The following is a 24,587-nucleotide window of genomic DNA, read 5'->3' on the forward strand; positions in this document are numbered from 1 at the left end:
GGGACGCTACTCGCGGCACTGCTGGACCTAAGAAAGAGTCCACCTGTGCCAGGCCAGCTGAAATAGCTTGGAGTGCCCACACGGCCGCGAATGCTGGAGCAAACGACGCGCCAATAGCTTCATAGACAGATTTCAACCAAAGGTCCATCTGTCTGTCATTGGCATCTTTAAGTGAAGCCCCATCTTCCACTGCAACTATGGATCTAGCCGCAAGCCTGGAGATTGGGGGATCCACCTTTGGACACTGGGTCCAGCGTTTAACCACGTCAGGGGGAAAGGGATAACGTGTATCCTTAAGACGTTTGGAGAAACGCTTATCTGGGTAGGCATGGTGTTTCTGGACTGATTCTCTGAAGTCAGCGTGGTCCAGAAAAGTACTCAGTTTAGGCTTGGGATACCTGAAATGGAACTTCTCCTGCTGTGCAGCTGCCTCCTCTGCAGAAGGGGCTGGGGGAGAAATATCCAACAGTCTATTGATGGCCGCTATAAGGTCATTTACCATGGCGTCACCATCAGGAGTATCCAGATTGAGAGCGGTTTCAGGATTAGACTCCTGATCACCCTCCTCTGTCTCATCATGTAGAGACTCTTCTCGCTGAGACCCTGATCCGCGTGATGACGTGGAGGGTCTCTCCCAGCGAGCACGCTTAGGCTGCCTGGGACTGTCATCTGAATCAGAGCCGTCAGGCTGAGATGCCTGGGACCCCCTTGAAGCACGGATTAACTCCAACTGAGGGGGACCGGGGAACATTGCCGCAGCAGTGTCCATGGACTGAGTAACTGGCCTGGCCTGCAAGGTCTCTAGGATTTTTGTCATAGTGACAGACATCCTGTCAGCAAAAACAGCAAACTCTGTCCCCGTCACTGGGACAGGGTTCACCGGCGACTCTGCCTGGGCCACTACCACCACAGGCTCCGGCTGACGAAGTGGCACAGGGACCGAACATTGCACACAATGGGGGTCATTGTAACCTGCCGGTAGATTAGCCCCACAGCTTTCACAGCCTGTGTCTTGGCACCCTTGCGTTTTGCAGATGACATGTTGTCGTCTCCTCAGGGCAATAGGGGTATACAGCCAAGAAGCGACCTTACAGTGCAATATATATATATCTGGTACAGGAAAAAGTACACCAAATAACACTGTGGCACTAGTGGGGCCAGCACGAATGTGCTGCTTACCGCCCGCTTAACGCGGGTGTGTGGTCGCCAGAAATCCCTTGTCTGGGTCTCCCAGAGCCTGTGTCCGTTCCCCAGCCAGACTGCATGCAGGAATGGCTGCCGGCGTCTCTGTGGAGGGGGGGCGGGCCCTGGGTGTGCTCAGACAAAAAGCGGGAAACCTGCGTCCCACTGTGCCCAGTGAGAGGGCTGGAGCATGTAAATAAGGCTCCAGCCCTCGGCGCTGATGATTGCACAACGCCTGTCCCCTTCCCTGAGTGACAGGGAGGGGGCGGGAACGAAGCGGAGCTAGGCCGCAAAAGCCGGGGACTAGATTTATAAGCGCCGCCGTCGTAAAAGCACGGTCGGCGCTAAGTCCCCGGCGCACTACAAGTCCCAGCTGCGCCGCCGCTCCCGGAGCGGCCGGCGCGGTAGTTCCCAACACATAAAGTCACTCAGCTAGGCTGCAGTGACTCAAACCCCAGCGCGCAGCGCTACTGTCCCCGGCGCACTAGCACACCCAGCAAGTCTGGAGCGTGCGCGGCCAGTCCATAGGGGGACACAGAGTACCTGAATGTTGCAGGGCCTTGTCCCTGAACGGTACCCCGGCTCCTTATCCAGCAGGTTCAATGGGTCTGTGGACGGAGCCCGGCCTCAGGGCTTGGAGGCCGGTAAGATCCCACTTCCTCAGAGCCCCTTAGGGGGATGGGGAAGGAAAACAGCATGTGGGCTCCCGCCGCCGTACCCGCAATGGGTACCTCAACCTTACAAACCGCAAGTGGGGTGAGAAGGGAGCATGCTGGGGGCCCTAGTATGGGCCCTCTTTTCTTCCATCCGACATAGTCAGCAGCTGCTGCTGACTAAACAGTGGAGCTATGCGTGGATGTCTGACCTCCTTCGCACAAAGCAGAAAACTGGTGAGCCAGTGATCCCACTGGGGGTGTATAGCCAGAAGGGGAGGGGTTACACTTTTGAGTGTAATACTTTGTGTGGCCTCCGGAGGCAGTAGCTATACACCCAATTGTCTGGGTCTCCCAATGAAGCGACAAAGAAATTCCATTTTCTAGTGCGCACAGGGTCTAATACTGGCTGGGGCAGGCTACCAGTCAGGAGGGAAAAAAAAAAACAAACCAAAACTGGTACTGATTATTTCCAGAACATCTGACTTGAACTTGTAAATGAGGCCATTAAACACTAGAGCACACAAAAGGTAGGAAGAAGTGCAAATTAGTTATAGTTTAGGACTGGGGTGGGCAATTTTCCCAAGAAGCCATATTATGGACCACGACTGGGGTGGAGGCCGACCCAATAGGCTGAAGTATTAAGCCTCCACACATACATACGGCTGGGGATGTGTGTTCACATGTACATAGAGCAAAGGCCCCCCACCCTATATCTACACACAGCACGGGGCTCCCCCACACAAAGACTCCCCCCACATGGGGGTCCTTCCTATATCCACAGCATGCCCCCCACACACATGGGGGCCCCTCCTATATCCACAGCATGGGCCCCCCCCACACACACATGGGGGCCCTTCCTATATCCACAGCATGGGCCCCCTCCACACACACGAGGGCCCTTCCTATATCGACAGCATGGCCCGCCCCCCCCCCCACACACATGGGGGCCCTTCCTATATCCACAGCATGGGCCCCCCCCACACACACATGGGGGCCCTTCCTATATCCACAGCATGGGCCCCCTCCACACACACGAGGGCCCTTCCTATATCGACAGCATGGCCCGCCCCCCCCCCCACACACATGGGGGCCCTTCCTATATCCACAGCATGGGCCCCCCCCCCACACACATGGGGGCCCTTACTATATCCACAGCATGGGCCCCCCCCCCCCACACACACATGGGGGCCCTTCCTATATCCACAGCATGGGCCCCCCCCACACACACATGGGGGCCCTTCCTATATCCACAGCATGGGCCCCCCCCCACACACACATGGGGGCCCTTCCTATATCCACAGCATGGGCCCCCCCCCCCACACACGAGGGCCCTTCCTATATCCACAGTATGGGCCCCCCCACACACACGAGGGCCCTTCCTATATCCACAGCAAGGGCCCCCCCACATGGGGGCCCCTCCTATATCGACAGCATGGGCCCCCCCCACATGGGGGCCCCTCCTATATCCACAGCATGGGCCCCCTCCCCCCACATGGGGGCCCTTCCTATATCCACAGCATGGGCCCCCCCACACACACATGGGGGCCCTTCCTATATCCACAGCATGGGCCCCCCACATGGGGGCCCCTCCTATATCCACAGCATGGGCCCCCTCCACACATGGGGGCCCTACCTATATCCACAGCATGGGCCCCCCCGCCACACACATGGGGGCCCTTCCTATATCCACAGCATGGGCCCCCCCCACACACACGGGGGCCCTTCCTATATCCACAGCATGGGCCCCCCCACATGGGGGCCCTACCTATATCCACAGCATGGGCCCTACCTATATCCACAGCATGGGCCCCCCCACCCCCCCACATGGGGGCCCTACCTATATCTACACACAGCGCAGGCCCCCCCCCCCTTCTATAGCCACACACAGCGCAGGACCCCCCAAACAGGGGGCCCTCCAACAGAGTGCGAGCTCACATAGTTATGCGAACATCTTGTACACACGGAGAAAAGGGGGGGGGGGGGATGGGGACTGACCAAAAAAAAAAAAAAATTTACAAACCCACAACACACACACTCCATGTCACTCCTGTTCCGTTGGTGCTCTGCTCCGACCTCAGGTGCACTGACTCTGCACAGTAGACACGATGAGGTGACAATATTGCATCTGCTGTGCCTCACACCAATTGGTGGAAAACAGCCAGATGCACTGTCCTCCACCAATGTGTTCCCCACTGTAGATGCAAAAAGTGGAGACATCCGGTGGCATGCGGCAGACAGGCTGTGCATGGTGCGGCCTCTGGCTCGCTTGGTCCACACTGTGCCCAGCCCTGGTTTAGGAGCCTGTAGTCCTTACTGCTTGGGGGTGGGGAACACTCGCTCTGGAGTGAGAACACAAGTGATCGCCAAGAGTTCTGATCGGAATTTGAACATTGGAGCAGTCGCAGTCGTTAATAGTCCTGCCCATAGACTGCATCACACACACACACACACACAGTTTGGTACTCACGCAGTGCTGGTTGGTGGGTTGTGAATCACAGACTGGCTGGATTGCGATTGACTGCTATTACTAAGTGCAGTATCCACTGAATTTTCTGCTACAACTGAGCTATAACCTAAAGAAGAAAAGAAACTTTGTAAGCGCAGACAATTTTCTTCCACTTGTTCAGCCTGGAGGTTGCATTTTTCCTCCTACACATGGACAGCCGAGTGCTGAGCCAAGAACACAAATGGCCTAATGAGCAGAGAGAGGCGGCTTGTAAATTGGTCAACTATCTGAACCTGTGAGTGGAGGGTGTGCCCCTAATCACAGGCCAGGCTGAGCTGCAGGTACTCTGCGGCATCGCTTCACACTGGATTTTCATGGTTTTAGCACATTAAGGCTAGGTTCGCACACTGCGTCTTTTTGACGCTGCGTTTTTGGCCGCTAAAAACGCACCTGCATCGAAAAAACGCATAACACATGCGTTTTTGCCGCGATTTGGTGCGTTTTGCTGCGTTTTTGATCTCTGCGTTTTGCTGCGTTTTTCAAATGCATTGCATGGGCGGAAAACGCAGGAAAGAACTGACATGTCCATTTTTTTTTTTTTTAACTCAAAAACGCAGGTAAAAAAAACAGATGTGTGCGGACAGCAAAAATGAAAACTCAGACTTTGCTGGGGAAGCAAAGTCCTGCAGTTTTGAGGCCAAAACCGCACCCGAAAAACGCACTGTGCGCACATAGCCTTAGGCTGCTTTCACACATCAGTTTTTTGGCATCAGGCACCATCCGGCAAAAAACGGATAAAACGGATCCGGCGCTGGATCAGTTTTTCTCCATAGTCTTGTATTAGTGCCAGATTGTCCCGCATGGTGTGTTGCATTTCATCCGGCGTGCGCCAGATCCGGCAAAATGTGTTGGTGCGTCCTGTCCAGCGGCCGCACAATGTATGGCCTCTTTCACACATCACTTTTTGCCATCATGCGCAATCCAGCATTTTTTTTTTTAAAAAAAACGGATCCGTTTTTCCCTCCTTTTGTTGTGTTTGAGCCGAATTGTGCAGCATGGGCTTGCATTTTGATCTGGCGAAATGTGTCTGTACGGCCGCATGCAACTTTTTTTGTGTCCGGCAAAAAAAAAAAAAAAAACGAATTGCGTCAGAACCGGCACTGTCCGTTTTTTTTTTTTTCTACAATTGTTGCCTATGGGTGCAAGATCCATCGCCATCCAAAAAAAAAAAAAAACTGAATCAGGCGACTGATCTTTTTTTATTTCTGGGCATGCCCAGAACATATGAAAATTCACTTCTGGAATTAAACACAAAAAAAGTGTTTTATTGAAAAATGGACGCCGACGGATCCGGCGCCATCCGGTGTGTTGGATAATGGTTGCCTATGGGCGCCGGATACAACATAATACGGCAAAAAAAAAAAAAAAAGGACGGATTGCGTTTTTTTTAAACCGAGCATGCTCAGTATCAAAATGGAGCCGAAAAAAAAAAAAACTGATGTGACAGATCCATTTTTTTCGACGCATCCATTTTTTAGCCAGATTGTGCCTGAAGGCAAAAACCTGATGTGTGAAAGTAGCCTTACATGAAAACACAAAACAATGCTATAAACCACTATCAGAAATTGCAGCAATTTTGCAAGCTCTTGGTTGCTTGCCCTCTTACACATAAGAGCAGCGGTGAAAACTCAGCCTTATTAAATATTATGGAATGAATGTAAAGCAGGTAATAAATGCAACGTCACATTATTATTTTAGTAACTGGCGGCTGAGGCTTAGCACAGCATACAATGAGAAATGTACATGGATTAGACTTCGAGCCTTACTTGTTGCTCCGTTTTGCTTGCTCGTATTTTGCTGGGTGCTGGGAGGCCTCGGCTGTGATGTGTTTGTACTAGATGGAGGAGGGGCGACCGCCTGTGCGTACGGTGTCGGGGTACCAGACGTGTGTCCGCTGGACGGGTTGTTTTTGCTGTTGGTGCTGCTGTTGCTGCTCGTACTGCTGCTGTTTGATACCGCTCCATTGCTGTTTGTACCCGGCCCGTTTCCGAGAGATGACGTGCTGGAGCTGCTTCCTATTTGGTAACTTGGCGTCACGGCAGGGGACTGCGGATGATGGTTGTTATGGATAGTTTTAGAACCGTTCTTTGCTGGTGACTAAAAAATATAGGAAAAACCCTGCTACACTTTGGAGGAAATATACATATACGCTGCAATGCTAGGAGGAGGACAAAGCTCCCTGCATGAACTCAAATGCAGGTCTGCAAAAGAAGAAAACCACAAGAGAATATAGACTTAGCGGGATCCTGGAAGAAACCTTTACCTATACTAGATTCTCGGGAATTTCTCTATATAAAGGCCGCAGTCACCCTTGTGAGTCTCGCATCACATCACCCGGCACGGCCACGCATGAGCGTCTCAGCTGCGTAGAAATACATGCAGCCGAGCACTCCTGTCCGGAGTGTGTGTGGCCGTGACGGGTGATGCGAGACTCAAGTTTGACTCCAGCCTAAGGCACAAAGTGCATCAATAGCGCCAGAGATTGGAGACTCTTTTCTGCCAGAAAACATGGCACTTGTAGTATGGCTACATATCCCCTGTGCTGTATTTGGCCATACATCTGCCATGTGCTAAACCACCTCTTATTCCTACCGGGGTGTGTTCACACATTATGGCTATTCTGCAGCTTTTTGGATGAGATTTATGCTATCCCCTCATCTACTGGCTAGCTTTTCAATCCACAGCATGTCAATTTCACCTGCACAGAAGCCCTCGTAATGTGGAAGGAATCGCCAACCTTTAAACTAATATTCAGGGTCTGAGCAGTTGTGTGGGGGCGGATTGGCTGCAGAAAGTCTCTGTAGCAAATCAGTAATGTGCAAGTATACCTTTATTTTATTTTTGTTTAAAAGAAATATTACAGGGGTGTTCCTACCTTGTGCATTTGTAGACTGCTATAAATGGCGAAGGTGGGAGTACCCCTTTAAATTAGAATTTTTTTTTTTTTTTCCAAGCAAAAACTATTGGGACCTATATATCTCTATCTGCCTCCAATTCTTTTTGGACACTTTCAAGAGTCGTTTTTGTTTTTGTAATAATGGCCCAGTTAAATCCACACTGGGATGTGATTTCTGGTTGAACAGTGTGTACAGAAGTCACATCTTAAAACTAGGAATGTGCAGTTCAACAGTGTGGGTTTATTTACCTGGGCCAGCATCAAAAACAATTCACGTAAATATGACTTATTTCTTCCAAAGACAGTATTAAGGAGCAGAGGGCACTCACTGCGAGTGGAAGAAAAGCGATTCCGGCAGCTAAATAGGAAAGGGTTCTTTACAGTTAGAGCAGTCAGACTGTGGAATGCCGACCACAAGAGGTAGTAATGACAGACACTATAACAGCTTTTATAAAAGGGCTGGATGATTTCCTCAGTACACACAACATTGTTGGTTATAAATAACTTAGTGACCAAATGTAGAACTGGTGGAAGAAGGTTGAACTAGATGGACCTAGATCTTTTTTCAACCTAAGTAACAATGGCGTCCATGTAAAACTGGCAGTTATTTTGCAAGATATGTAGGGAGGGGGAAACAACCCCCCCACATCAATTTTTTCGTTCCTCCACTTCCCCCCTCAAATCATTGGTTTTTCGTGTTGCACCAAATCAATATGGCACCACAACAAGACAAAAAGAGAAAGGGGGCTTCATTCTTGTAAACTTAAAACAAAAAACACACACAAAAGGATGTCGTAAGACCCCAATTCACATGCACTTGTGATCAGGACTGGATAAAAAAAAAATGGTTACAGGTCTCCTGCCCTGAACCTGGCTGCCCAATAGATACTTCTGAGACTGCCAAGTTCAGGGCAGGAGTCCTGATGCCAGTCTGTGCTTGGACAAAAAGTCAGACCAGTTTGGGACAATGAAAAGTGCTAGAAATTAAATGTGTTGTTGAGGAGTGTCACAATCCCACTCACCTGACTGACTTCGCTGTCTGTAGATCTGCCTCTGATTTTCTTGTCATCTTCAGAGTTTTCCTGAAAAAGAAAAATTGACACATTTAGGCTATGTGCACCTAATGTTCAGAAAAATTTCTGCACGAGAAAAAAAAAAAAATATGCACCAGCAATTGACACTGCTTTTTTTTCTGCACCCAAAACTGCAAGGAAAAAAGAAGGAACATGTGCACAGCACTTCAGAATTCCTGGGATAAGGACAGACATGCAAAGTTGGGCAACAAACTGCACAACATCTGCATAAAAAAAAAAAAAAAAAAGTGCGCCCAGCCATGAAGGGAAGAAAAAAAATAATTGAGTGACATTTGTGGTACAATCAGTATAGGTGATTGCAGGAAAACAGGTGAAGGCACTTACTGTGGTGCAGTTGGCAGGACTGGGTGGAATCGGAGAGCTGGATGTGGTGGAGGTGGGAGTGCTGCTAGACTGGTTGAAGATCTCATCCTCCATGTGACTGTGGCCTGGTGGGGAAGTAGCTGCCAGCGCCTGTGCTGGAAGGGTAGAAAAACAAGTCACGTAAGAATGTGGCATGGGGATCGCTGGCGTGTGTGTGACCGATGTGTTTCTACAGGACTAGATCCTGCCTGGAGACTCCCGGGTACCTTGCACAAGGCAATATGATCAGGGTGTAACGAGGACACATCGTGTCCACTAATGAGCACAGCTGTGGGAACTCAATCACACTCCTGCTAATCTACATTCAGCCACCAACCAATTAGATTTTTTTTTTTAAAGTTTTCTACAAAAGACCTGTATTAATGCATTGCAATCAAGCTGCTTTTCTGCAGCACTTTTTAAAAAATTGCAATAAAGCCTTAGGTCACGTACCAGTGTTAGAACCGCTGCCTTGTTATACTTGCAGATGTCTGGCAATATATGCAGATTGTTGCTTCATGCTTTTATGCTATATGGGAACTTGGTCTAAGTGTTTTGCAGAGACTTGGAGACTAAAGGCCGCTTTACACGCAATGACATCGCTAACGAGATGTTGTTGGGGTCACGGAATTCGTGACGCACATCCGGCCTCGTTAGCAACGTTGTTGCGTGTGAAAAGTACGAACGACCGTTAATCAAAAATACTCACCTTATCGTTGACACGTCGTTCTAATCCCAAATATTATTGATGCTTTTGGACGCAGGTTGTTCGTCGTTCCTGAGGCAGCACACATCGCTACGTGTGACACCCCAGGAACGACGAACTACAGCGTACCTGCGTCCTCCAGCAACGAGGTAGGCATCACTTTCTTTCGGCTGCTCTCCGCCCCTCCGCTTCTATTGGACGCTTGCCGCGTGATGTCACTGTGACGCCGCACGAACCGCCCCCTTAGAAAGGAGGCGGTTCCCCGACCACAGCGACGTCGCTAGGAAGATAAGTACGTGTGATGGGGACTAGCGATATTGTGCGCCATGGGCAGCGATTTGCCCATGACGCACAACCAACGGGTGCTCTCACGAGCAACATCGCTAGTGATGTCGCTGCGTGTAAAGCCCCCTTAAAATTGGCACAGGATTTTGTGCAATATATTTGTATGTGCACCTAATCCCTACAATCACATAGTGCATGCAGCTTTGTAATGTCCTTTAATTAAAGGGAACCGGTCACCACTTTTTTGCGCTATAAGCTTCGGCCACCACCACTGGGCTCTTATATGCAGCATTTTAACATACTGTATATAAGAGCCCAGGCCGCTGTGTAGAACATAAAAATCACTTTATAATACTCACCTAAACCAGTCGCTGCAGTGGATGTGGCTCAGATGGGCATCTTCGTCCTCCGGTGCTGGCGCCTCCTCTTTCGGCCATCTTTGTCCTCTTTCTGAAGCCTGGGTGCATGATGTGTCTACGTCATACACACTCGCCGGTCCCGCGCAGGCGCACTACAATACTTTGATCTGCCCTGCTCAGGACCTGAATGCCGGTGAGTGTGGATGATGTCGGACGTGTCATGCACCGCGGCTTCAGAAGATGGCCGAAAGAGGCGGCGCCGGCACCGGAGGATGAAGACGCCCATCTGAGCCACATCCACCGCAGCAACCAATTTAGGTGAGTATTATGAAGTGTTTATGTTCTATACAGTGGTCTGGGCTCTTATATACAGCATTATAACATGCTGTTTATAAGAGCCCAGTGGTGCTGGCCGCAGCTTATAGGGCAAAAAAGTGGTGACCGGTTCTCTTTAACCTCACATTAGATCAGTTTGTGTGCACTTGTTACGCAGCCCTGGGTATCATATCACACGTTACAGCTCTTTTTAAAGCCTCCTTCAGACGTGTGTATCACGGTCAGAAAGAAGGGAATTTTGTTTACTTACCGTAAATTCCTTTTCTTCTAGCTCCTATTGGGAGACCCAGACAATTGGGTGTATAGCTTCTGCCTCTGGAGGCCACACAAAGTAATTACACTTTAAAAAGTGTAACCCCTCCCCTCTGCTATACACCCTCCCGTGCATCACGGGCCCCTCAGTTTTGGTGCCAAAGCAGGAAGGAGGAAACTTATAAATTGGTCTAAGGTAAATTCAATCCGAAGGATGTTCGGAGAACTGAACCATGAACCAAAAGAACAATTCAACATGAACAACATGTGTACACAAAAGAACAACAGCCCGAAGGGAACAGGGGCGGGTGCTGGGTCTCCCAATAGGAGCTAGAAGAAAAGGAATTTACGGTAAGTAAACAAAATTCCCTTCTTCTTTGTCGCTCCATTGGGAGACCCAGACAATTGGGATGTCCAAAAGCAATCCCTGGGTGGGTAACAGAATACCTCGATAAAAAGAGCCGGAAACCGGCCCCCTCTTACAGGTGGGCAATTGCCGCCTGAAGGACTCGCCTACCTAGGCTGGCGTCTGCCGAAGCATAGGCATGCACCTGATAGTGTTTTGTGAAGGTGTGCAGACTCGACCAGGTAGCCGCCTGACACACCTGCTGAGCCGTAGCCTGGTGCCGCAAAGCCCAGGACGCGCCTACGGCCCTGGTAGAATGGGCTTTTAGCCCTGAAGGAATCTGAAGCCCCGATGAACGGTAGGCTTCAAGAATCGGTTCCTTGATCCACCTAGCCAAGGTTGACTTGGAAGCCTGAGACCCCTTACGCTGGCCAGCGACAAGGACAAAGAGCGCATCCGAACGGCGCAGGGGCGCCGTGCGAGAAATGTAGATTCTGAGTGCTCTCACGAGGTCTAACAAGTGCAAATCCTTTTCACATTGGTGAACTGGATGAGGGCAAAAAGAAGGCAAGGAGATATCCTGATTGAGATGAAAAGGGGATACCACCTTGGGGAGAAATTCCGGGACCGGACGCAGGACCACCTTATCCTGGTGAAAGACCAGGAAGGGGACTTTGCATGACAGCGCTGCTAGCTCAGACACTCTCCTAAGTGAAGTGACTGCCACTAGGAAGGCCACTTTCTGTGAAAGGCGAGATAGAGAGATCTCCCGCATCGGCTCGAAAGGTGGCTTCTGGAGAGCCGTCAGCACCTTGTTAAGATCCCAGGGTTCTAGCGGACGCTTGTAAGGTGGGACTATGTGGCAAACTCCCTGCAGGAACGTGCGGACCTGCGAGAGTCTGGCTAGACGCTTTTGAAAAAACACTGAAAGCACCGACACCTGTCCCTTGAGAGAGGCGAGAGACAAACCCTTGTCCAATCCTGATTGAAGAAAGGAAAGAAAAGTGGGCAATGCAAACGGCCAGGGAGCAAAACCCCTATCCGAGCACCAGGCTAAGAAGATCTTCCAAGTCCTGTGGTAGATCTTGGCGGACGTTGATTTCCTGGCCTGTCTCATGGTGGCAATGACATCTTGAGATAACCCTGATGACGCTAGGAGCCAAGACTCAATGGCCACACAGTCAGGTTGAGGGCCGCAGAATTCAGATGGAAAAATGGCCCTTGAGACAGCAAGTCTGGTCGGTCTGGGAGTGCCCACGGTTGCCCCACCGTGAGGTGCCACAGATCCGGGTACCACGACCTCCTCGGCCAGTCTGGAGCGACGAGGATGGCGTGGCTGCAGTCGGACCTGATCTTGCGTAACACTCTGGGCAGTAGTGCCAGAGGGGGAAATACATCGGGTAGTCGAAACTGCGACCAGTCCTGAACGCATCTGCCGCCAACGCCCTGTGATCCTGAGACCGTGCCATGAATGCCGGGACTTTGTTGTTGTGCCGAGACGCCATTAGATCGACGTCCGGCGTTCCCCAGCGGCAACAGATCTCTTGAAACACGTCCGGGTGAAGAGACCATTCCCCTGCGTCCATGCCCTGGCGACTGAGAAAGTCTGCTTCCCAGTTTTCTACGCCCGGGATGTGAACTGCGGAGATGGTGGAGGCTGTGGCTTCCGCCCACAGCAGAATCCGCCGAACGTCTTGGAATGCTTGACGACTGCGTGTGCCGCCCTGGTGGTTGATGTATGCGACCGCCGTGGCGTTGTCTGATTGTATTCGGATCTGTCTGCCCTCCAGCCACCGCTGGAACGCCTGTAGGGCTAGATACACTGCCCTTATCTCCAGAACATTGATCTGCAGGGAGGACTCCGTCGGAGTCCATGTTCCCTGAGCCCTGTGGTGGAGGAAGACCGCTCCCCACCCTGACAGGCTCGCCACAGCCCAGGATGGGGGCAGGAAGGATTTTCCCTTCGACAAAGAAGTGGGAAGAAGCCACCACTGAAGGGAGGTTTTGGCTGCTCTTGACAGGGAAACGTTCCTGTCGAGGGACGTCGATCACAAAAGTGCGGGAATCTGGTGCCCCAGCGTGAGTAGTGAGGGGGGCGGAGGACAGCTCAGTGTACTCCAGCCCTCACTGTCGGCGTCATACCGACCGTCCCGCCCTTTTCCCTGACTGGCAGGCCTGGGGGTGGGAGAATACTATACTAGGCCGCAAAAGCCGGGGACTAAAGTTAAAACCGCGGCCGGCAGTGCACGGTCGGCGCGGTAGTCCCGGACCCATACCCACGCCGCAGTCGCTGCAGCGTCTGGGCCCAAGGTGCTTTATGCGCCGTCCCAACGGGGACACAGAGTACCTGTGGATGCAGGGCCATGTCCCTGACGATACTCCGTCTCCTGTCCGGCAGATTCCCCCAGGGGCTGCGGAGGGAGACCGGTCCCAGTGTCTGGATGACCGGATAGGATCCCACTTCCCCAGAGCCCCTAAGGGATGGGGAAGGAAAGCGGCATGTGGCTCCAGCCTGTGTACCCGCAATGGGTACCTCAACCTTAACAACACCGCCGACCTGAGTGGGGTGAGAAGGGAGCATGCCGGGAGCCCTGTTAGGGCCCTCTTTTCTTCCATCCGATAAAGTCAGCAGCTGCTGCTGACTAAAACGTGGAGCTTGCGTGAATGTGTGCCTCCTTCAACACAAAGCAAAAAAACTGAGGGGCCCGTGATGCACGGGAGGGTGTATAGCAGAGGGGAGGGATTACACTTTTTAAAGTGTAATTACTTTGTGTGGCCTCCAGAGGCAGAAGCTATACACCCAATTGTCTGGGTCTCCCAATGGAGCGACAAAGAAAGGACCATAACACATGGGTTGTCCAGTGTGAACATATGCCAAGAGGAGCATGGTACTAAATTATGCTGCTGCTGTTCTGGATGTATGAAATTTACAGTTTAACTAGTCATGAAAACAAGTAACCATATCGGTCATCTATTTAAGCCACTTACGAATGTCTTCTAAATCGAGGTCATCGTACAGGAACTCGTTCTCTTCAAAGTCTGGGTCTTGCGAAGAGTCCACATAGTATTCTACATCATCTTTAATCTTCCTGATTGCGTCCACGTTGATCGAGTCATTGTCCAACATTCGCAGAATGGTTTCCAGCATTCGGATGTGGTACCGATGCTTCTCTATGTGCTTTTTCAGTCCCTCGATCCTGTCCTGCTTCTGCTATCATTGGACAAAAGGTGCAGCCGAAAAAAAGAGTAGGAAGAAAAAAAAAAAAGCGCACACAACAGATGTAAATACCCTTCTTCTAGTGATAGTGAGAATATTAGCTATATTATATATTGACAGCTAGAGCCTTCTCCAGCTAGGTTTATATTATTGGCCTCATTCAGACATCCATTTCTCACAAATACAACAAGTGGCCATTACAATCAAGTTGCTGTTCACGTGTCTGTAAAAAGACGGAGACGTGCTTTTTGTATAGGCTTCATGGTTTTAAATGACTCGTATAAGTCTATGTGCCTGACCATAACAGGCAACATATGGATGGCATCAGTGTATTGTATGATCAGGGCTGTCAGTCATGGATAGGAGAAGCTTTGCAATTTATTGATCATCAGTGAAAAATCCTGATGGGGGCAAAAGTGACCAAACGCAAGAAAAATCATGGAGGTCTGAATGAGACCCAAGTCATGGGAATGTAAAGCAACCATTTGGTTTGTTCCATAAAGTAAACTCACATCCTTGTCCCCTTTCTTTTTCCGCGTTTGTACCGACAAAGACTCTACTTCGCTTTCGAACTGATCAACGCCCATGTTCAAGGCGTCTATTGTATTCTGTAAAGGACGGAAGGAAACACTGCGTCAGACTTTAACCTTTTACGTATTACATAATAACTTTTAGATCACATAGCATATACAGTGGTACCTTGCTTAACGAGAACAATCCGTTCTGGGACTGTGCTTGTTAATCAAGGTACTCGTTCAGCAGAGCAAGGTTTCCCATAGGAAATCATTGCAATGCTGACGATCCGTTCCACAACTTCTAAAATGTCCTATCCTGGTCCCCTATTCTATCATTCCACACATGCACAAACATGCACAACCACACACAAACACACATACACAAACACATATTACATGCTCACCTTACCTTCCGTTCCATCGCCGGTCTCCTGGGACTTGCTGTTCTCTGGTACGGGGTCGGGCTGTGTAACGCGTTACCATAACGACGAGGCAGGAACTTCCCGGCCAGAGCGCTGACGTCAAAGGCAGAGCCGTTTGCCTCTGATTGGCCAGCGCTCTGCCTTTCATTAGCGGTGACAGGAAGTTCCTCCCTCGTCACTATGGATGCAGATACACAGCGTGGACTGGAGCGCAGCGGTGCACTACAGCACCCAGGAGGCCGGCGATGAAACGAAAGGTAAACATATTATGTTATATTATATGCTCACCTTACCTTCCGTTCCATCGCAGGCCTCCTGGGTCTTGTAGTTTGCCGAGAGGACGTCGCGATGTACCCGGGAACTACAAGAACCATGAGACCGGCGGTGGAACGGAAAGTAAGGTGAGCATAATACTGTATGTGTGCGTGCGTGTTTGTGCGTACATGTGTGTGTTTGTGTGGACTGCAAGTGCGGGTCAGAGTGTGGTGGATGGACGAAACCGGAAGTGTGTGAGGTGAGAATTTCGCTCGTACAGCACAGCTTTCTCGTAAAGCGAGTTACAAATTTACAGAAAGCTTTGCTTGTTAAGCGAAATTCTCGTTAAGAGGGTTACTCGTTAAGCGAGGTTCCACTGTATTAATATATATACATATATTATCTAATATATAATAACCATAAGCATGGTTTATATAATATAAACGTATTTTTGTGTACTCACCGTAAAATCGTTTTCTCTTAGCCATCATTGGGGGACACAGGAAAATGGGTGTTATGCTGCCTATCCATAGGAGGACACTAAGTAGATGCAAAAGCATAGCTCCTCCTCTGCAGTATACACCCCCTGGCAGGGCCAGGCAACCTCAGTTTTAGTACACAAGCAGTAGGAAAAAAAGCCAGTAAAAACATCTCAACAGAGGAACATGAGAAGAGAAAAAAAAGAGTCATAACCAAATAAGGTACTGAGAGAACCAAGGCCCAACAGGGTGGGTGCTGTGTCCCCCAATGATGGCTAAGAGAAGAAGGGAATTTTGTTTACTTACCGTAAATTCCTTTTCTTCTAGCTCCTATTGGGAGACCCAGACAATTGGGTGTATAGCTTCTGCCTCTGGAGGCCACACAAAGTAATTACACTTTAAAAAGTGTAACCCCTCCCCTCTGCTATACACCCTCCCGTGCATCACGGGCCCCTCAGTTTTGGTGCCAAAGCAGGAAGGAGGAAACTTATAAATTGGTCTAAGGTAAATTCAATCCGAAGGATGTTCGGAGAACTGAACCATTAACCAAAAGAACAATTGAACATGAACAACATGTGTACACAAAAGAACAACCAGCCCGAAGGGAACAGGGGCGGGTGCTGGGTCTCCCAATAGGAGCTAGAAGAAAAGGAATTTACGGTAAGTAAACAAAATTCCCTTCTTCTTTGTCGCTCCATTGGGAGACCCAGACAATTGGGATGTCCAAAAGCAATCCCTGGGTGGGTAACAGAATACCTCGATAAAAAGAGCCGGAAACCGGCCCCCTCTTACAGGTGGGCAATTGCCGCCTGAAGGACTCGCCTACCTAGGCTAGCCTCTGCCGAAGCATAGGCATGCACCTGATAGTGTTTTGTGAAGGTGTGCAGACTCGACCAGGTAGCCGCCTGACACACCTGCTGAGCCGTAGCCTGGTGCCGCAAAGCCCAGGACGCCCCTACGGCCCTGGTAGAATGGGCTTTAAGCCCTGAAGGAATCTGAAGCCCCGATGAACGGTGGGCTTCAAGAATCGGTTCCTTGATCCACCTAGCCAAGGTTGACTTGGAAGCCTGAGACCCCTTACGCTGGCCAGCGACAAGGACAAAGAGCGCATCCGAACGGCGCAGGGGCGCCGTGCGAGAAATGTAGATTCTGAGTGCTCTCACGAGGTCTAACAAGTGCAAATCCTTTTCACATTGGTGAACTGGATGAGGGCAAAAAGAAGGCAAGGAGATATCCTGATTGAGATGAAAAGGGGATACCACCTTGGGGAGAAATTCCGGGACCGGACGCAGGACCACCTTATCCTGGTGAAAGACCAGGAAGGGGACTTTGCATGACAGCGCTGCTAGCTCAGACACTCTCCTAAGTGAAGTGACTGCCACTAGGAAGGCCACTTTCTGTGAAAGGCGAGATAGAGAGATCTCCCGCATCGGCTCGAAAGGTGGCTTCTGGAGAGCCGTCAGCACCTTGTTAAGATCCCAGGGTTCTAGCGGACGCTTGTAAGGTGGGACTATGTGGCAAACTCCCTGCAGGAACGTGCGGACCTGCGAGAGTCTGGCTAGACGCTTTTGAAAAAACACTGAAAGCACCGACACCTGTCCCTTGAGAGAGGCGAGAGACAAACCCTTGTCCAATCCTGATTGAAGAAAGGAAAGAAAAGTGGGCAATGCAAACGGCCAGGGAGCAAAACCCCTATCCGAGCACCAGGCTAAGAAGATCTTCCAAGTCCTGTGGTAGATCTTGGCGGACGTTGATTTCCTGGCCTGTCTCATGGTGGCAATGACATCTTGAGATAACCCTGATGACGCTAGGAGCCAAGACTCAATGGCCACACAGTCAGGTTGAGGGCCGCAGAATTCAGATGGAAAAATGGCCCTTGAGACAGCAAGTCTGGTCGGTCTGGGAGTGCCCACGGTTGCCCCACCGTGAGGTGCCACAGATCCGGGTACCACGACCTCCTCGGCCAGTCTGGAGCGACAAGGATGGCGCGGCTGCAGTCGGACCTGATTTTGCGTAACACTCTGGGCAGTAGTGCCAGAGGGGGAAATACATAGGGTAGTCGAAACTGCGACCAGTCCTGAACTAACACATCTGCCGCCAGCGCCCTGTGATCCTGAGACCGTGCCATGAATGCCGGGACTTTGTTGTTGTACCGAGACGCCATTAGATCGACGTCCGGCGTTCCCCAGCGGCAACAGATCTCTTGAAACACGTCCGGGTGAAGAGACCATTCCCCCGCGTCCATGCCCTGGCGACTGAGAAAGTCTGCTTCCCAGTTTTCTACGCCCGGGATGTGAACTGCGGAGATGGTGGAGGCTGTGGCTTCCGCCCACAGCAGAATCCGCCGAACTTCTTGGAATGCTTGACGACTGCGTGTGCCGCCCTGGTGGTTGATGTATGCGACCGCCGTGGCGTTGTCTGATTGTATTCGGATCTGTCTGCCCTCCAGCCACCGCTGGAACGCCTGTAGGGCTAGATACACTGCCCTTATCTCCAGAACATTGATCTGCAGGGAGGACTCCGTCGGAGTCCATGTTCCCTGAGCCCTATGGTGGAGGAAGACCGCTCCCCACCCTGACAGGCTCGCGTCTGTCGTGACCACAGCCCAGGATGGGGGCAGGAAGGATTTTCCCTTCGACAAAGAAGTGGGAAGAAGCCACCACTGAAGGGAGGTTTTGGCTGCTCTTGACAGGGAAACGTTCCTGTCGAGGGACGTCGACCTCTTGTCCCATTTGCGGAGAATGTCCCACTGAAGTGGACGCAGATGAAACTGCGCAAAGGGAACTGCTTCCATTGCTGCCACCATCTTCCCTAGGAAGTGCATAAGGCGTCTCAAAGAGTGTGACTGACCCCGAAGAAGAGATTGGACCCCTGTCTGTAGTGAACGCTGTTTGTCCAGCGGAAGCTTCACTATCGCTGACAGAGTATGAAACTCCATCCCGAGGTAAGTCAGGGATTGGGTCGGTGTCAATTTTGACTTTGGGAAATTGATGATCCACCCGAACCTCTGGAGAGTCTCCAGGGCAATGGTCAGGCTGTGCTGGCAAGCCACCCAGGAGGGTGCCTTGACTAGGAGATCGTCTAAGTAAGGGATCACCGAGTGGCCCTGAGAGTGTAGGACCGCCACCACTGTTGCCATGATCTTGGTGAAGACCCGTGGGGCTGTTGCCAAGCCGAAAGGCAGTGCCACGAACTGAAGGTGTTCGTCCCCAATGGCGAAACGCAAGAAGCGTTGATGTTCGGATGTGATCGGCACATGGAGATAAGCATCCTTGATGTCTATTGATGCTAGGAAGTCTCCTTGTGACATTGAGGCGATGACCGAGCGGAGAGATTCCATCCGAAACAGTCTGGTGCTGACATGCTTGTTGAGCATTTTGAGGTCTAGAACGGGACGGAAAGATCCGTCCTTTTTTGGCACCACGAACAAGTTGGAGTAGAAGCCGTGACCATGTTCCTGAGGGGGAACGGGAATCACCACTCCTTCTGCCTTCAGAGCATTCACCGCCTGGAAAAGTGCAGCGGCTCGCTCTGGGGGCGGAGATGTTGTGAAGAAACGAGTTGGAGGACGAGAGCTGAACTCTATCCTGTAACCGTGAGACAGAATGTCTCTCACCCATCGGTCTTGGACATGTGGCCACCAGGCGTCGCAAAAGCGGGAGAGCCTGCCACCGACCGAGGATGCGGTTTGGGGAGGCAGAGAGTCATGAAGAGGCCGCCTTGGTGGCGGTGCCTCCGGCGGTCTTTTTAGGCCGTGACTTAGACCGCCATGCAGAAGGGTTCCTCTGGCCCTTCTCCGACCTGTTTGACGTGGAGGAATGTGACTTGGCCGAGGGCCGAAAGGACTGAAACCTCGATTGAAACTTTCGCTGTTGAGGTTTGTTTTGTTTAGACTGGGGTAAGGACGAGTCCTTTCCCTTGGATTGTTTAATAATTTCGTCCAATTGCTCGCCAAACAAACGGTCGCCAGAAAATGGCAAACCGGTTAAGAATTTCTTGGAGGCAGAGTCTGCCTTCCATTCACGTAGCCACATGGCTCTGCGGACTGCCACCGAATTGGCGGATGCTACCGCTGTACGGCTCACCGAGTCCAGGACGGCGTTCATGGCGTAGGACGAAAAAGCCGACGCCTGAGAAGTCAGAGACACAACCTGCGGAGTAGCGGTGCGTGTGACCGCAGCAATCTCAGACAGACAAGCTGAGATAGCTTGGAGCGCCCACACTGCCGCGAATGCCGGAGCAAAAGATGCTCCTATGGCTTCATAGATGGATTTCATCATGAGCTCTATCTGCCTGTCAGTGGCATCCTTGAGCGATGAGCCATCTGCCACTGAAACCACAGATCTGGCCGCCAGCCTAGAGACTGGAGGATCCACTTTTGGACACTGAGCCCAACCCTTCACTACTTCCGGGGGGAAGGGGTAACGTGTGTCATTAAGGCGCTTAGTAAAACGCTTGTCCGGGTATGCTCTGTGCTTCTGGACAGCATCCCTGAAATTAGAGTGATCGCAAAAGGCACTCCGTGTACGTTTGGGAAACCGAAACTGGTGTTTCTCTCCTGCTGTGAAGCCGCCTCCTCTACAGTTGGAGTTGGAGGAGAAATTTCTAGCACCTGGTTGATGGACGCTATAAGGTCATTTACTATGGCGTCCCCTTCAGGTGTATCTAGATTGAGAGCACCGTCAGGGTCTGAGCCCTGAGCTGCGCCATCCTCTTCATCCTCCAGAGAGTCCTCATGCTGAGACCCTGAGCAGCGTGATGAAGTGGAGGAAGGTCCCCAGCGAGCCCGCTTCACCGGTCTGGGACTGCGGTCCGAGTCGGAGTCCTCACCGTGGGACCTATGTGTCACTTCAGGAGCAGATTGCCGCGCCAACTGAGGGGGACCTGGGGACGAAGAACGCACAGTGCCCTGCATCTGTGTTGCTGGTCTGGACTGCAAGGCTTCTAGTATCTTAGCAGACCATTTGTCCATAGACTGAGCCATGGACTGTGAAAGCGACTCAGACAGTTTGTCAGCCAAAACTGCAAACTCTGTCCCTGTCACCTGGACAGTGGGAACCGGTGTCTCTACCTGAGCCGGGGGTCCCACCAGTGCCTGAGGCTCCGGCTGAGTGAGTGTCACAGGGGCCGAGCATTGCACACAATGAGGGTAGGTGGAACCTGCAGGTAGCATAGCCGCATATGAGGTACAGGTTGTAAAATAAGCCTGTGCCTTAGTACCCTTGCTCTTTGCGGACGACATGTTGTTGTCCTCCAAGAGATAAGTAAGGGATCACCGTGATCACTGAGGGATATATATAGCCCCAAGTTAACAGTACAGCCGAACCAGCAAATGTATACACAAAAGATATATATATATATACAGTTCGGCACTCTGGGGGGTCGAGCACCGGCAGACCGGTGTGGGTTACCAACCGCTCTGTGTGGCCACCAGATTCCCTGCCCCGGGTCTCCCTCAGCTGCAGCCAGAAGATCTCCACTGCAGAATGTGCTGAAAAAAATGGCTGACGGCGTTCTCAGAGGAGGAGGGAGGCGTGGGCGTAGTCACAAAAGTGCGGGAATCTGGTGCCCCAGCGTGAGTAGTGAGGGGGGCGGAGGACAGCTCAGTGTACTCCAGCCCTCACTGTCGGCGTCATACCGACCGTCCCGCCCTTTTCCCTGACTGGCAGGCCCGGGGGCGGGAGAATACTATACTAGGCCGCAAAAGCCGGGGACTAAAGTTAAAACCGCGGCCGGCCGGCAGTGCACAGTCGGCGCGGTAGTCCCGGACCCATACCCACGCCGCAGTCGCTGCAGCGTCTGGGCCCAAGGTGCTTTATGCGCCGTCCCAACGGGGACACAGAGTACCTGTGGATGCAGGGCCATGTCCCTGACGATACTCCGTCTCCTGTCCGGCAGATTCCCCCAGGGGCTGCGGAGGGAGACCGGTCCCAGTGTCTGGATGACCGGATAGGATCCCACTTCCCCAGAGCCCCTAAGGGATGGGGAAGGAAAACGGCATGTGGCTCCAGCCTGTGTACCCGCAATGGGTACCTCAACCTTAACAACACCGCCGAACTGAGTGGGGTGAGAAGGGAGCATGCCGGGGGCCCATAGGGGCCCTCTTTTCTTCCATCCGATAAAGTCAGCAGCTGCTGCTGACTAAAACGTGGAGCTTGCGTGAATGTGTGCCTCCTTCAACACAAAGCAAAAAACTGAGGGGCCCGTGATGCACGGGAGGGTGTATAGCAGAGGGGAGGGGTTACACTTTTTAAAGTGTAATTACTTTGTGTGGCCTCCAGAGGCAGAAGCTATACACCCAATTGTCTGGGTCTCCCAATGGAGCGACAAAGAAAACGATTTTACGGTGAGTACACAAAAATCCGTTTTTCTCTGACGCCTCATTGGAGGGACACAGGACCATGGGACGTCCTAAAGCAGTCCATGGGTGGGAAAAATAAAAACAAGACAACGCAACCCAAGGACGAGGAACCAGTCCCAGACAGCCTGGAGCGCCTACTGAGAGAGGTGCTCTACTGCCGTTTGCAGAATTTTCCTACCCAGATTTGCCTCAGCTGAAACCTGGGTATGGACTCTGTAATGCTTTGAAAATATATGTAGGCTACACCAGGTCGCAGCCTTACACACCTGTTCCACTGAAGTCTGATGCCGAATGGCCCACGAAGCGCCAACTGCTCGCGTGGAATGAGCCCGCAGCCTACTAGGAATGGGCTTGAGATGCAAGCGGTAGACTTCCTGGATCGCAGAGCGAATCCAGCGAGCCAGAGTCGCCTTTGAAGCTGCCTGTCCCTTCTTAGGCCCCTCAGGAATGACGAACAAAGAGTCCGTTTTCCTAAAGGGGGCTGCCCTGGATATGTAATATCTGAGAGCTCTGACGAGGTCTAACGAATGCAGAGACCTTTCCACCCTATGAACTGGGTGTGGACAAAAGGAAGGCAGAACAATGTCCTCGTTCAAATGAAACGGGGTAAGAACCTTTGAAAGGAAATCCGGAAGGAGGCGCAGAACCACCTTGTCCTGGTGAAAGATCAGGAAAGGCTTGCGGCAAGAGAGTGCTGCTAGCTCGGAAACCTGTCTGATGGACGTAATTGCCACCAGGAATGTTACCTTCCAGGACAGAAGAGCAAGGGAGGATTCCTTGAGGGGTTCAAAGGGAGACCTCTGGAGACCGTCCAGAACGAGGTTGAGGTCCCATGGTTCCAGCGGCCATTTGTACGGGGGAACTAGATGGAAAACGCCCTGGAGGAAGGTCTTGACTTGCGGTTTTTAAGCCAGGCGGCATTGGTAGAAGATTGAGAGGGCTGAGACCTGCCCTTTAAAGGGAACTGAGAGCCAACCCGGCTTGCAAGCCAGACTGCAGAAAGTCGAGGATTCTGGGGATGGCCAGACGCATAGGCTGGACGTTAGTTTCCCTGCACCATGAAAAAGGGAATTTTGTTTACTTACCGTAAATTCCTTTTCTTCTAGCTCCTATTGGGAGACCCAGACAATTGTTTTAACAATTGGGTGTATAGCTTCTGCCTCTGGAGGCCACACAAAGTATTACACTTTAAAAAGTGTAACCCCTCCCCTCTGCCTATACACCCTCCCGTGGACAACGGGCTCCTCAGTTTTGGTGCAAAAGCAGGAAGGAGAAAAATTATAAATTGGTCTAGGGTAAATTCAATCCGAAGGATGTTCGGAGAACTGAAGACCATGAACCAAAAGAACAATTCAACATGAACAACATGTGTACACAAAAGAACAACAGCCCGAAGGGCACAGGGGCGGGTGCTGGGTCTCCCAATAGGAGCTAGAAGAAGAAGGGAATTTTGTTTACTTACCGTAAATTCCTTTTCTTCTAGCTCCTATTGGGAGACCCAGACAATTGGGTGTATAGCTTCTGCCTCCGGAGGCCACACAAAGTATTACACTTTAAAAAGTGTAACCCCTCCCCTCTGCCTATACACCCCCCCCCGTGCATCACGGGCTCCTCAGTTTTGGTGCAAAAGCAGGAAGGAGGAAACTTATAAATTGGTCTAAGGTAAATTCAATCCGAAGGATGTTCGGAGAACTGAAAACCATGAACCAAAAGAACAATTCAACATGAACAACATGTGTACACAAAAGAACAAACAGCCCGAAGGGAACAGGGGCGGGTGCTTGGTCTCCCAATAGGAGCTAGAAGAAAAGGAATTTACGGTAAGTAAACAAAATTCCCTTCTTCTTTGTCGCTCCATTGGGAGACCCAGACAATTGGGATGTCCAAAAGCAATCCCTGGGTGGGTAAAAGAATACCTCGATAAAAAGAGCCGAAAAAACGGCCTCTTCTTACAGGTGTGCAACTGCCGCCTGAAGGACTCGCCTACCTAGGGCGGCATCTGCCGAAGCATATGCATGCACCTCATAGTGTTTTGTAAAAGTGTGCAGACTCGACCAGGTAGCCGCCTGACACACCTGCTGAGCCGTAGTCTGGTGCCGCAATGCCCAGGACGCACCTACGGCTCTGGTAGAATGGGCTTTCAGCCCTGAAGGAATCGGAAGCCCAGAGGAACGGTAGGCTTCAAGAATCGGTTCCTTGATCCATCTAGCCAAGGTTGACTTGGAAGCCTGCGACCCCTTACGCTGGCCAGCGACAAGGACAAAGAGTGCATCAGAACGGCGCAGGGGCGCCGTGCGTGAAATGTAGAGCCTGAGTGCTCTCACGAGATCTAACAAGTGCAAATCCTTTTCACATTGGTTAACTGGATGAGGGCAAAA

The 24,587-nt window shown here is 51.3% G+C and overlaps 1 protein-coding gene across 5 annotated transcripts in view; it reads right to left on the reverse strand.

Annotated features, from left to right (window-relative positions):
* Window positions 1-24,587, reverse strand: part of CNOT3 (CCR4-NOT transcription complex subunit 3) — a 160,921-nt gene that overhangs the window by 43,675 nt on the left and 92,659 nt on the right. For 4 of the 5 annotated variants that reach the window (XM_075329016.1, XM_075329015.1, XM_075329018.1 and 1 more), the window contains 6 exons: window positions 14,690-14,785; window positions 13,949-14,171; window positions 8,659-8,792; window positions 8,263-8,322; window positions 6,111-6,441; window positions 4,306-4,411 (listed from right to left, as the gene is read on the reverse strand). In XM_075329016.1, coding sequence (XP_075185131.1) covers window positions 4,306-4,411; window positions 6,111-6,441; window positions 8,263-8,322; window positions 8,659-8,792; window positions 13,949-14,171; window positions 14,690-14,785 — 950 coding nt within the window. The remainder of the gene's footprint in view (window positions 1-4,305; window positions 4,412-6,110; window positions 6,442-8,262; window positions 8,323-8,658; window positions 8,793-13,948; window positions 14,172-14,689; window positions 14,786-24,587) is intronic. The other variant, XM_075329017.1, reaches the window with a different exon arrangement.

Source organism: Anomaloglossus baeobatrachus, chromosome 11, assembly GCF_048569485.1.
Source record: "Anomaloglossus baeobatrachus isolate aAnoBae1 chromosome 11, aAnoBae1.hap1, whole genome shotgun sequence".
NCBI classification, from domain to species: Eukaryota; Metazoa; Chordata; class Amphibia; order Anura; family Aromobatidae; genus Anomaloglossus; species Anomaloglossus baeobatrachus.